At 32.5% G+C, this 14,606-nt stretch overlaps 1 protein-coding gene across 1 annotated transcript; it reads right to left on the reverse strand.

Moving 5' to 3' along the window:
- Positions 1 to 512: 512 nt before the first annotated feature.
- On the reverse strand, positions 513 to 3,477 carry LOC112792109 (probable inactive receptor kinase At1g48480). The gene is made up of 2 exons (XM_025835200.2): positions 1,707 to 3,477; positions 513 to 1,453 (listed from the first exon to the last, which is right to left on the reverse strand). Exons 1-2 carry the CDS (start codon positions 3,100 to 3,102, stop codon positions 837 to 839), a joined length of 2,013 nt encoding a protein of 670 aa, XP_025690985.1. The 5' UTR covers positions 3,103 to 3,477; the 3' UTR covers positions 513 to 836.
- Positions 3,478 to 14,606: the final 11,129 nt, after the last annotated feature.

Below are 14,606 nucleotides of genomic sequence, written 5' to 3' on the forward strand. Positions count from 1 at the left end.
TGAAGTGGTGATCGTTCATCAATTTGGAAAATGTTGGATGGGACAGCAATAACCATGAAACAAACACATCACATTCCCATAACGTGAAAAAAGAAAAAAAATAGAAAAAGGGCTGCAAATGGAATGTCACTGTTTCTCACATCGCTTTCAACATTCATCGGTTTCCAAACCTTTATTTTTTTTCGGAACTGGGGCCATTCTAGTTATCTGGACCTTTGAAGTTGTGAATGTTAATGAATCTTATTGAATTAGTTTAATATTGGTTAATGCATCAAACTAAATTCATTGTTGACTTATTTAAGCAATGCTACGGACAATCTGATGTAGTAGAAGTAAGATAGTAGTAAATACTAAATACTGTACGTACTACGCAGTACTCATACCTGTCGAATGAATTAACCAAAGTTGGTTATGGTTCATCTTTACCGAAGTTGGAGGAGACACACGCTACCGACGAGACATTTCAATTACAACCAACCAACGACAGTGACTATAACATTTCGATTTCAAGCTTTGGACAAAAGTAAAAACCCATGTTAAAGCACAAGTGATAATTACATCAACCAGAATCCACAAGCAAAAAAATTAATGGAACAGATACATCAACTCCCCCACAGGAAATCAACTGGGTAGGGAAAAAATTTGGGAGGGGGGATGACACAGTAGAGATTTAATTTGAGGATTAAAATAATGAAAAAAGAGGAAACTCAAAAGAAATTTTGGGTTGGAACCAAAGCTACTGAATACAACATAAGCACATGATTTAGTGGGACCAAACAATGTAAATGTAGGCAAATCCAGAGGAAACTCACGGAGAAGAAAGATAGATACATCATCTATAACTCTACAAGATCATGTTGGGTTTGGATTTGGTCCTGATCCTCTTTCAAGCTGGAGCGACGCAATTCTTCAATGCTCTGTACCACTTGAGACATGGAAGGGCGCTTATCCGGGTAGGGTGCTGCGCAATCAACTGCGAGCTGCAACAGCTGAACCATCTCCTCTTCAACATTCTGGTACCTCAGCAGCTCAAGATCAAACACCTCCGAAGTCCACTCTTCTCGGACAACGGATTGGACCCATCTAGGGAGGTCCACTCCTTCCTCGTTTAGGATAGCATGGGTGGGTGCTTTCCCGGTCAGTAGCTCCAAGAGCAGCACGCCAAAGCTGTACACATCTGCCTTCTGGGATACTTTGCGAGGATCAGTGACCTCAGGGGCGCGATAGCCGGCCACTCGGTTAGGGGTGGAGGAGGGGCCAACAAGGTGGGCGAGGCCGAAGTCAGATACTCTACCATCGTAGGACTTGGTTAAGAGGATATTAGAGGACTTAATGTTTCCATGAGAAACATTGGTTCCCTGTGAGTGAAGGTATTCAATCCCGCGTGCAGCTCCAAGTGCAATGCCTGACCTGATTTCCCAGTTTAACGGTGTCCTCCCCGCTCCTTTGTTTCCTGTAACAATAATCACATACATCATCGCATTGATGATACCAAATCTAATCCTAATTACTAAGTAACAAATCCAAATCCAAAGCAAGTGAAGTGCATCTTCTTGTTACGAAACATGTAAGGAGAGCCACTACACTACTCAAGTACTGACATGGCATTATAGCAATGATGATGACTCTTGAACACAAAGCAGATAGAACTTAGAAGTAAACAAAAACAAATAAAAGAAGACAAATGAAATGAAATGAGTGCTGACCATGCAAAAGAGCAGATAAGCTTCCGATGGGCATGTAATCATAGACAAGAAGCTTCTCATCTCTGCTGAAATAATAAGCCCTCAGAGGAACCAAGTTCTCATGATCCATTGCTCCCACAGACTCGATCTTCTCCTTGAACTCCTTCTCGGAAATCGTCACATCCTTCAACCTCTTCACAGCCACCACCGGCCCTGCCTCCAAAACCGCCTTGTACGCCGTACCAAACGTACCTTTCCCCAATACCTCCGCCGAAGCCCGAAGCAAATCCTCCAGATCAAATGGCCTCGCCGCCCCCGCTGTTGCAGAATTACCAAAAAACACCAACTTCTTGGCTCCACTACCACCGCCGCCGTTGGCCTCGGCCTTGTTTCCATTCCCTGCCGCCATAGCCGCTGCAGCTGCTGCAGCCACCGTAGACCCATTTTCGTGAGCGCCATTACTGTGGGGCCCCGGCCCGTTCTCCAACTCGTCCACTGGTTTGTCGCCTGGAAGTTCGGGCTCCGGATGCTTGACGGTTGCAACTTCAACGGCACTGGTCTTCTTGGAACTCTTCTTCCTACACAAAAGAATCAGTGCGAATACGAGCAGCAGAAGACACACGACGGATCCGATGACAATTCCAGCAATGGCACCGCCAGATAACTTGTTCTTCTTCTTGGTCTTGTTATTGGGAATGTCGCCGGAAGGAGAAGATGCAGATGCATCGTCGCCGGGGCAGAGCTTGAGCGGGCGGCCGCAGAGGGAATTGCCAAGAAAGGAATCTTGGGGGAATTTCTGGAGCTTGTCGGGGACAGAGCCATTGAGGAAGTTGTTGGAGACGTTGAACTGCTCGAGGTCCGGCAGGCTGAGCTGCGGGATGGGACCGGAGAGCTGATTGTTTTGGAGGTAAAGAGTTCTAAGTCTGCTCAACTTGTTGAACTCTGCGGGGACCCCACCCGAGAAATTGTTGAAGCCAAGGTTCAGGCGGACCAGGTCCGGCAGCCGGAACAGCAACTCTGGGATTTCGCCGGAAAGCAGATTGCGCTGCAGGTACAGGTTCCGGAGGTTGATGCACGATGCCAGATCTGCGGGGAGGGGTCCCGTCAGCGCGTTGAACCGCAGGCTCAGGGTGCGAAGGTGTGTCAGGTTCCCGAATATTCCCGCCGGAATGCGCCCGGAGAGTGCCACGGCGGGCAGGTGGAGCTCCACCACCTGACCCTGCTCGCATTGCACGCCAGCCCAGTTGCAGGGGCTCTGGTTGGTCGCGTTCCAGAAGAGGGTTCTGCCGCCGACGGAGGACCGTAGAGCCAGCAATGCCGCCCGCTCCGATGCCAGATCTGCCTTTCCGAGTGGAAACACCACCACAAGCACCAGCACCAGCACCGTGGCCACAATGGCATTGGCCAGTGCCACCATTGCTCTGCTTTTGCTCACAACACACACAGAACGCAGAGGTTGCTGAGGTGGGTTGGTGGGTTATGGGTGTGGGTATATTTTGATTCTGATGGACATTGCGAGAGTGAGAGAGAGAGATAGAGTAACCGAAGACAAGAGTAGAGAAGGGCAAGCTGCAATTTTTATTTTAATTAATTTTGTCTGTCACATTAAGAGATAGTGTGTGAGTTGGAGTTGGAGGTCCAGGCTGTGTGTTAATCAAGACACATTACCAACAAAAAGAAACCCTAGCTAGCTGTAGCTCTATCTCTCCACATAACTAAAGTTGATAGTCAACTTTCCTCTTTTCTTTTTCCTTTATCTCTCTCTACTTTTACTACTTTTTTCGTTTTTAAATAAAGATTTAATGAGTAAAGGATGATTTTTATTCCCAACATTTAGAGTAAATTTTTTTAAAGTTTTAATGGTCTTATTTAAGTTTTTAACGTTTTAAAATTAATTTAATATTCCGTAAACAGAATTGACGGCGGAACAAAATTGAGACGATTTTAAAACGTTAAAAATTTAAATAGGACGAAAATATTGGGGACAAAAATAATACATAGAAATAAATTTTAATTTTATTTTTCGATAATATCAATTTTTACTATAAATAGTATTCAATTATTTTTTAATCACATCTAAATAAATTACACTTAATCATATTACTTTCATTTTAAATAAATTATTTTTTTATAATTTTACTCTTAAAGATTTTTAGTTATCATAAAATGTTAGTAGAATGACTAGTATATAAACTTGCAGAAAAGAAAAAAATAATATATATACAATAAAATATAAATTATACCTTTTGTCTCAGGATTTTTTAAAATTATAAAAAAATAAATTTATTTAAAATAAAAGTAATGTGATTAAGTGTAATTTATTTAGATATAATTAAAAAAATAATTGAATATTATGTACAGTAACAAATTAATATTATTAAAAAATAAAATAAAATAAAAATTTATTTTTATGTAATGTTTTTGTCCTTAACGTTTTTGTCCTATTTAAGTCTCTAACGTTTCAAAATCGTCTCAATTTTGTCTCGTCATCAATTCTGTTAACAGATCCCTAACGACAAGATAACATTAAGCCAATTTTGAGGACTTAAATAGGACGATTGAAACGTTACGAACAACTTTAAAATTTACCCAAACGTTGGGGACAAAAACAATACTTTACTCAAGATTTAATTATCCTTAAAACTTGTTTTAATAATATAATAATAAAAATATTTTAATTTTTATGTATTTAATATACTAAAAATTAATTTTAATCATTTTAATAAAATATTTTTCATACTATCCTTAAAATACACATTAATAAAAAATTTAAGTAAATATCTATTTTAATTTTATTTTATGATTAAGTATTCATTTGTTATAATATTACCATTTGTGAGTCTCGTTCTTTATTAACCTTAAACAAATAATGTAAAAGAATATAAATAAATAAGATAATTAAAAATTATTTTACAAGTAATTTTATAAAAAAAATTATGTTGTATATATTTATGTGTAAATTTTAGTATGTCTATATTTATAATGGTTACAGTAGTTATTAAGTATTATAAAATTAAAGTCATATTTTTTATGTTTGAATAATTTTTTTAAATATTATTAAAATATAAAAAATTATTTTAATTTTAACAATATTTTTAAAATATTATAATATAGAGATATTAGAAGGATCCACGTATATATAGAAAGAAGGAAAGAAATAAATAAGAATTTTCGGTCTTGTGAGATATTAAATTGAAAGCACCCAAAATTGGTGTTTAAATAAAAGATATTTAATAATAATAATATTAGTCAAATAATATTTAAAGTTATTTTATATAATATAATATTTATAATTTTCAATACATAATTTTATAATTATATATTTATTATATTTAAAAATATATAATTATTCTAATGATCATTATAAATATTAATTACGTTAATTTTGGATTATTTAAACTAATTTTATTATGTTTTAAATATTATTGTTTATTAATATATACGTAAATAATTTAATATTAATGTGCTAAAACTATGTTTTTATTACCACTAAGAAAATCCATCATAGAAACGAAGTTTATTATTGAAGTAGCATGAATTGAAAGAAGAATAATATTATTCGCGGATTAATGTATTTTGATCATTGAAAACTAAAGTCGTGTCAAGATTAGTGTACATTAATAGATATTAACATATTTATTAATTTATGTTTTTTAAGAGTATTTAATATGTATATTAATATTAAGGTGAGTTCTATGGTGTAGAAAGAAAAAAATTTCTATACCTATAGATATGTGTTGGTTCATTGGAGAGTTTGACAAGTGTTTAAAGGAGGACAAAATCTGTACTCTTTGCAGGAGAAGTACAAGGGCCTTGTTTTTTCTGCAAGTGGTTAGGTCAAAATTTTGATTGACTAATTATACTAATTAAAATTAAATTTAGTAAGATGATAAACCTCACCACAAAATTATTTTTTTATCGATCTTTAACAACTACAATAAAAGGCTTCAGTTTATATATTTTATTTTGTTTGAACTTTGAATCATTTTAATCTTTTAATAAACTAACTTATTATTTTTATTTTTAATCCATATTTATTATTGTTATTACTATTATAGTAAACTTTGTTAAATCCAAATAAATGTTTAATTATTTTGTTAGTTTTTATAATTTTGTAAAATTTTCAATTAGGTCTTTATGTTTTTTTAATTTGGTTTATGCATTAATTTTTTTTAATTAGGTCCTTTTTTCCGTATAGAGACTCAACTAAAAAAACTTTAGAGCAAAGACTCAATTAAAAAAAAATATAAAAACTTAATTAAAAATTTCATAAAATTATAAAAATCAATGGAATAAATAAGCTCCAAATAAAAAATATATTCATTGTGTTATATTGTAAGCCAAAATACAATTGTAATGTATTCCAGAAATATGACTCACATATTACATAATTAGTCATACTAATAATATCCATTTGTAATTAATTTTTTTTTATATTATGAGCAATACATACTTAATGATCTTTTTATTATTAAAATAAAATAAATTACACTAATTTTTGCTAGCATCTAAATTCACTAAATACGTTTAATTAAATTAAAAGTTAACAATAAAAAAATTATTTATTATATTGTTATTTACAATTTTTAAATTTTGTGACGGTAAACATACTTTTAAGACAATTTAATAATATAAAATTTATGACACAAATATTTTTTTTATTAGATATCATACAACCCTTTATTTTTAAACAATATTGCTATATAAAATAATTTACTATATATTTTGTAAATAAAAAATAAATTTAGATTAAATGGTTAATAGCTTAAACTGAGTCGTTATTTTTCGAACAATAATAAAACAGAAATCCAATTTATGATGAGGTCTATTATTATGTCAACATAATTAGTCATAATGAAAATAATTACTCACTTAAATTCTATATAAAAAAGAGAATTTTTTTATATCATTCCTACAAAGAGTATAAACTTTGTCTCCTTCTTTAAACACTTGTCAAATTCTCCAATGAGCCAACACATATCTATAGGTGTAGAAATTTTTTTCTTTCTACACCATAGAACTCACCTAATATTAATATTTTTATATTAAAGAATGGGAATGATGTCATACCAACAGGCAACAGTCACGTTGCCAACTGTTAGATACAGATAATATAACAGATACTAGTACGATTCGCGATAGCATCAGTACTCGCTTTACTTAAAAAGGGCCATATACTAGTTACAACAAGAATTTCAATTAGGTTTCTCGTAGTTATTGAAAAAATTAAGGAAAATTCTAAAGAATATATATATAAGTCTTAATTAGTCTAAATGCCAATATGCCATCCACTATTTTAATAATATTGTTGATGTATATAATTAAATATCAACTTGACAGTTTAGTGCAAGTTAACATACACAAATAATAAATTTAAGAGTAAAGTATCGTTTTTGTCCCCAACGTTTGGGGTAAGTCCTATTTGTGTCCATAACGTTTAAATCGTCCTATTTGTATCCCTAACGTTTATAAAAGTGATTCAATGTTATCCTACTATCAATTATACTAACAAATCAGATTATATTTTTCAATTATTCTCACTTGGATGTATTCATTCTCAATTAGGTCTCACTTGGATGTGTTCAATTTTAATATTATACCCACTATTTGTGTTTAGATTCAATTATGTCCCTAGAAAAGTGAATTATGTAAATGTTGTAGGAATTAGTTTCAACTTTTGATGAGCTATTTTTCGGAGTGGATCATCGATTTTATCCCAGGCATTTGTATTCTAACTTCAAGAAGAGATTTTTAAAACTCAAACTAAAGCGTTCATGATGTGTAATTGACGGCAGGATAACATTGAATCGCTTTTACAAACATTAGGGATACAAATAGGACGATTTAAACGTTAGGGACACAAATAGGACTTACCCCAAACGTTGAGGACAAAAATGATACTTTACTCTAAATTTAAATTAAATTAATACCTTAAATTTGTTTAAAATATTTAAATTGATCTATATATAATTATAAAATTTTAACTTTTAAATCTTTATTTTTATTATTTTTTTCTCTCTTATTTTATGATGTCTTTTTTCTCATTTTTATCATTTGTCTCAATGTCTCACTCTCCCATTCCGATTGCTTCTTCTTTTCTCTTTTCGTCGCCTTCTACTTTTTCTCAACCCACACTGATTTCGTTTTCAAGCCTATTTCCAATGTCTTCGTTCGTGGCAACAGTTTCACTCCTAAAATTATTCTCTAATATGATGCTGATGACGCAGTTGGTTTTCCTCTTTAAAAAAGTATCGTAAATGAATTCAAAGTCGCGTCATTATTTAGGATATTCTCACTTTAATCAGCGCCAGAGGCTCATGGGTGAGCCTTCTGAAAAAACTTTCTTCCTCTCAGTCCAATCGAGAGCAAAAAAAGGAAGACTCGACTTTTCAGGTACATCAATAAATACGGAGAACTCTTGATGAATTACAATGACAAAACTAAAAAAATTAATGATCAAAATAATCAAGATTGTAGTTTATTTTTAAAAGAAAATGTTTATGTTTATAAATTGTAATTTGCAAGTGTGATTATGATATGTGATCAATAATTATTACATAAATGAATTATAATATATAAATTATGAATTATAAATTCTATAATGTATTTAATGTCAATTAAAAGTTTTTAAGTTCGGATTTAGCTAACAATAAAGTTCTACATCCAAAAAAAGTACTTAACTAAATCTAATCAAGTTGTTATAACAACTTTTAAATCATGCTTCTCTTTCTACTTTTTTGTTTTCTTCCCTTTCTTCTTCTCCTTCTCTCTTTCCTTCTCCTTCTCCTCCTCCTCTTCCTTCTAAATTCGCAAAATCTTTTTCATTATTATATTGGATCTTTAGAAAAAAAGTTTATATCGAATAAAATATATAATTCGACTTTCTTGTATTAAAACGTTGGCTCGTAAACACAAGAGGACTTTACGCGTTTTTTAAAAATATAAGATTCAAAAGAATTATTAAAAGAATTTTTACAGAGGAAGAAGAGATTCTTTCTTTAATCTTTCCTCCTTCTCCAATATTGTGTCTTCTTTTTTTTTTCGTTATCGTCATCACTAATAACATCAATATTTTGCAAATATTTTTATTAGTTCTGATTTTCTCTAATACCATCATTACACAATTTCGGTTCATTTCTTAATTTATTTCAGTTCATTTGTGTGTTAATTGAGGTTTACTTGATGTTACTGATAAGTATTGACCAAATTTTTTTCTTTAAATAATTTTGGTTCATTTTTTAGTTTAATTGAGGTTCATTGGATCCAAAAATGAATTCAATGTGTTTTGTTAATGATTGAGTCTTTTTGACTATTTGTTCAAATATGAACTAATTTCGGTTCATTTGTGTGCTAATTGAGGTTTACTTGATGCTGTTGATAAGTATTTACCAAAATTTTTATTCCTTAAGTAATTTTGGTTCATTTCTTAGTTTAATTGAGGTTCATTTGGATCCAGAAACAAATTTGATGTGTTTTTGTTGATGATTGAATTTTTTTACTGCTTGTTCAAATATGAACTAATTGAATGGAATAGAGTGGAATCTAATGTAATTGAATAAAGTAATAATAAATAATTTCATTCTTCTTTGCTAAAAAAATTGGTCAATAATCATCAGCAGCATCAAGTGAACTCAATTAATATAAACACATCAAATTCATTTCTGGATCTAAATGAACTTCAAATAAACTAAGAAATGAACCGAAATTATTTAAGAAATAAAAAATTTGGTCAATACTTATCAGCAGCATCAGGTGAATCTCAATTAACACAGAAATAAATTGAAATTAGTTCAATTTTGAACAAACAGTAAAAAAGACTCAATCATCCACAACAACAGATGCAAATTATTTTTGAATTCAAATGAACCTCAATTGAACTAAGAAATAAATCGAAATTACTTAAAGAATAAAAAATTTGGTCAATACTTATCATCAGCATCAAGGGAACCTCAATTAATTCACAAAAGAACCGAAATAAACTAAAAAATAAACTAAAATTATTTAATGACAGCAACAGAAAAAATCAGAACCAATAAAGATGTTAGCATGGTGATGATAATAACGAAAAAGAAGAAGAACCTACGTGCGCAAATTTAAAAGAAATAGGGGGAGGAGGAGGAGAAAATGGAGAAGGAAAAGGAAAAGATGAAGCCGAAGAAGGATATGTTTTGCGTTATTGAAACGCACGTGTATACACGTTGGTGTGAGAAAGTGATTTTTGTTGAGTTTGGACCAACTTGGTTAGATTTGATTGTCAAAAACACCTTGATGTGTAGTTGGACTCTTTAGCTAATATGTCTTCTAAGATTACGTTTGTTTGTAAAAGAACTGATACTAAAATTTCAGATACAAAAATTGAGAGGCTGTAATAGACCCCAATAGCACCGTCTCCTACATCATGGCGGAGCTGTCATCTTCTCTTTTTCTACACGGTTGCTTCATATATTCTATCTTTCAGACTTTCACTGTATCTAAACAACATCACCACAGTTTCAACTTTGGCGAAGCTTCCAACTTTTGGATCCAAATCCATCTCAATGAAGTCCAATGAAACAAACTTTGACCACGACAGAACAACAAAGTTTCTCCTCTGCGACTTCTATCAAGATCGGGCATCTAGGTGGTTGATGCATGGCCATCATGTTATGTTGTTCTATACTTTTTCATGACAAAAACTAATTCATAATGCTTAATTATTGAGTATTTTTGTACTTAAGTCATAGATTACTTTCATCTCTTTGATTTGATTTATGTTGTAGAAAATGGTGAAAGAAAAGGAAGTAAAAAGCACAAGACAAAGCATTCCTGGCAAAGGAGCACCTGAAGAGTAACCATCAGCGCTTACTTGGGCGCTCATTTAGCAAGCGCCCAAAAGAGCGCCCAATACATGCCAAGGACCCCTAGAACTAGGCATGGCGCCCTCCCTCAACGCTCTTACTCACACTCACCATCAAGAGCGCCATCCTAGAGTTTGGTTTTGATTCAATTAAAGTTATTCAAACTCCACTCAAACTTCAAGCAAACAAAGCCCACAAATACCACTCAATCAAGGCCGCAAGAATCATCTAGAATAGTTAATTTTCATTTGATTGTAATTTATTTTTAATTTCATTTGAATTTGTAATCTAGGATAGCTTATAAATAGGCTTTAGTTTTCACATAGGAAGACGACTATTGGGAGGGGTCTTCAGACTCTCACCCACACACTCTTCTTCTCCTTCATTTTCCTTCTCACTTTGTAAATATTTAGTTTTAAGTCACTAAATTTTTTCATTTGAAAAAAGAGCTCTATTGCAATTTAATGGATTGATTTCTTTTCATTCTTCATCTTCATTCTTCTTTCATTGCTTCTTTAGAGAGAGTCTTTGTGCTTCAAAGATCTAAGTACTATCGAGAGAGGGACTAGATCTATTAGAATTCCATGATGAACTTGAGAAAGGAGTCATGAAATTTAGTTTGAGCCTCTTCTCTCATAATCCTCTTGATCAATACATTCTTAGTCCGATATGTGACATGTAACCACTTTGAATTGAGGTCTTGAGGGGTGTGTGGTGTTTAAATCAGAAATTAAGCTTTATCTCCTCTCATGACCAATTAGATCAAGAGATTGGCAATTGATCAAGTTAAGAGAAATCAAATCACCAAAAAATTGAGGTTTGATTACTTATGATTTGTCAAGATCAATGATTGCATGATTGAAGAGGAGATGAAAATTGTTGATCTTGAGAATGCAATATTTCTTGATCCCAATGCTTTCTTTTTATTTTTTCTTCTAGTATTTTACCTTTCCGTCATTTACTTTCTTGCACTTTACTTTCTTATACTTTCCATTCCTTGCAATTTTCTTTTCGGCACTTTACATTCATGTCATTTACTTTTCTTGCACTTTGTTGCTTTCTTTTACTTTTATACCATTTACAATTCCTGTTTGCTCATCATTACAATATGAACCGTCTAACTAGAATAATCAACTAACTATTGATTGCTTAATCCTTTAATCCCCATGGGATCGACCTCACTCTTGTGAGTTTTATTACTTGATACGACCCGGTATACTTGCCGGTAGTTATGCAAAATTTAATTTTTTTTCCGTATCATGTTTTTGGCGCCATTGTCGGGGATTAATTGTGATTAACAAACTACTGGTTGGTTGATTACCTAGATTAGATATTTTTTCTTTTTGTTTTGTTCATTTAATTGCATTTGTTCTTTATTTTCTCTTGCCACTTAAGTGTTTGTGTTATTGCCTCACTAAGAATTCCTTATTTATGACATAAGGAATTTTAATTTTTCTCGGTGATTATATTTAATACAAAATATTTTCAAGTAAGAATGGAGTTAACACATCTTTTTATCAAGTAAATTTCATGGGATATTACCCACCACCACAAAATGATTTAGGTCATTATCCTAATGGTGGCTGGGAATATCAACAAGGAATGATAGAGTATGAGCAATCAAACCAAATGGGATATCTCTAAGGGTCACAAAATGATCCATATTTTGATGAATTTAATAACTACTCAAGTTGTGGTTGGGAAGATCAAAATCAAAGAGATTTTAATGCTCCACATTCTATCCATCAAAAACCATCATCAATTGATCGTGCCTTGAGCACATTCATGCAAGATTGCCCAATCTCACCTCATGGTTCTCCATATCAAAAGCCTTCAGCACTTGACTTTACCTCACCACAAAATTCATATCCTTCATGTCATTACCTACAAAACTCATTTCATAATCCTTACCAAGCACAACCATACATCACACAATCCCACCAAAAAGCTAGGCTTACCACAATTGAGGCAACATTACAATCTCTTTCTCAGTTCACACAAACTCTTGCTCAAACCACACAAATTCTTGCCAAAAATAAAGAAATACAATAAGCATTTGCCATGAGCCATGAAGCATCCATGAGAAAGTTTGAGGTACAATTGGGACAAATTGTAAAACAACTCCAGGAGAAAATCAATCAAGGGAGTTGTAATGAAGCAGAAAGTTACATAGAGGGTGAGTTCATTGAACCACCAATTCAAGAAGTTCTTGATGAGGAGGACACTCAAACCATCACACAACATCCAAGTCTTGATATTAAAGAAGTGAAGGCAATAAACAAAAGTACTAAAAAGATGATTGTGACCAAGATACAAAGGATGATACCCATGAAAAGAAAAGGTCAACCAAAAGCAATCCCACCCCCTACCCCAACAAGTAAAGCAAATCAAGCCAACAATGAAAGAGAGCTTGCTAGGAAGAGGCCAAAACATGGGACATCAATTTGCTCCTCTTTCCCTTTGAGGTTGTTTCTCTTAACCAACTGGAAGAAGAGGAAGAAAATTCATGAACAAAATATCAAGCTAATGACATTAAAAGAGCGCTTGTTGGAAGGCAACCCAACTGTTGGTAATATTATCTTTCTTTTAGTTTACTTTCAATAATTTGACATATGATTGCATTCTAAGTTTGGTGTTGCCATGCAACAATTTGATTTTTAATCTTCACTGGGCACTTGCATCATTCCAAAATGAAAGTGTCACACTAAGTTTGGTGTTGCCACTAACCTTTCATGCAAAGTACCATGCATACACCACTTATTAATGCAATCACATTGTCTCAGTTTTCTTTTTTTGTGCCTTTATTGTATCCTTAATTTTGCTTGCTTAAGCACATGCATTACTCTCATTTCATTGCTTAAGACATTCATGACCCATCATAAATCCCATCACCATTGTTTTATTTGTTACTTGAGGACAAGCAATCAATCTAAGTTTGGTGTGGAAAAAAGAAGAATAGGAGAAAAGTGACAACAACAATGAAGATGAACTACAAGGTGGTAAAGTTCTTTTTCCTCTTATTTGTTTCTTGTATATTCAATTGCTTGATTGTCTTCTATTTTTTATATGCATGTGTGTTATTCCTCTTGTATAAGTATAGTTTGATTTTTGAATTGTAATATATTGCTCTGATATCATAAATACCAATTTGGATTTTGTGGGTCAAAGTAATTAAGTATCATGACCATAAACAAATAAGATAATTAAAGAAGAAGCTAGCATGAGCTTATAAGTATTGGGAGGCTAGCATAATTAATTTGCTGGTCAATTGCATTTGAATTTGTTTAATTGAAGTTTTCATTTAGGATATTTTATGAAATTTTTAAAAATCTTGAAAACTTTGAAAAAGCAAATCAATTAAATCAAGTAAAAGCAAAAGGGAAAATGAGAAAGCTCAAAGTTCTTAGTACCAATGACGCTTCATTTGTCAAGTACTTGTGATGTTTATGTATCGAGAAAAAAACTTGAAAACAAAACACTTAGAGTCAAAGCTAGACTCAAGTGCAAAGCACTCCCTCAAAGCTCAAGACTCTAAGCATCAATGATTACAGAATAAAGAAGAGAAACAAATGAGCTTAAAGAGTCATCTAATTAAATGTTTGTGGTGCTTATGTATCAAGTGGTAATACTTGAAAACAAAACATTTAGAGTCGAAGCTTTTAACTAATGGTGCAAAGCACCCGAGAAGCTAAGCTAAGAAGAAAATGAAAAAGCTTGTTTCAAGGAAGGGATATAAAGAAAATATTTCATAAAGTGAAATAGATAGAAACATCAATCATTTGAATCTCTTTTGTGATTGTTACATGCATAAAAAACTAGCTAATCATGAATATTAAATTGCTATTCTTCTCACCTTGGATTGTCAAATTTATTACATGATTCTTTATTTGTTTGAGGACAAGTAAAGTTTAAGTTTGGTGTTGTGATGCATAAGCATCATGTTATGTTGTTCTATGCTTTTTCATGACAAAAACTAATTCATAATGCTTAATTATTGAGTATTTTTATGCTTAAGTTGTAGATTACTTTCATCTCTTTGATTTGATTTATGTTGTAGAAAATGGTAGAAGAAAAGGAAGTAAAA

This window comes from Arachis hypogaea, chromosome 13 (assembly GCF_003086295.3).
Source record: "Arachis hypogaea cultivar Tifrunner chromosome 13, arahy.Tifrunner.gnm2.J5K5, whole genome shotgun sequence".
NCBI classification, from domain to species: domain Eukaryota; kingdom Viridiplantae; phylum Streptophyta; class Magnoliopsida; order Fabales; family Fabaceae; genus Arachis; species Arachis hypogaea.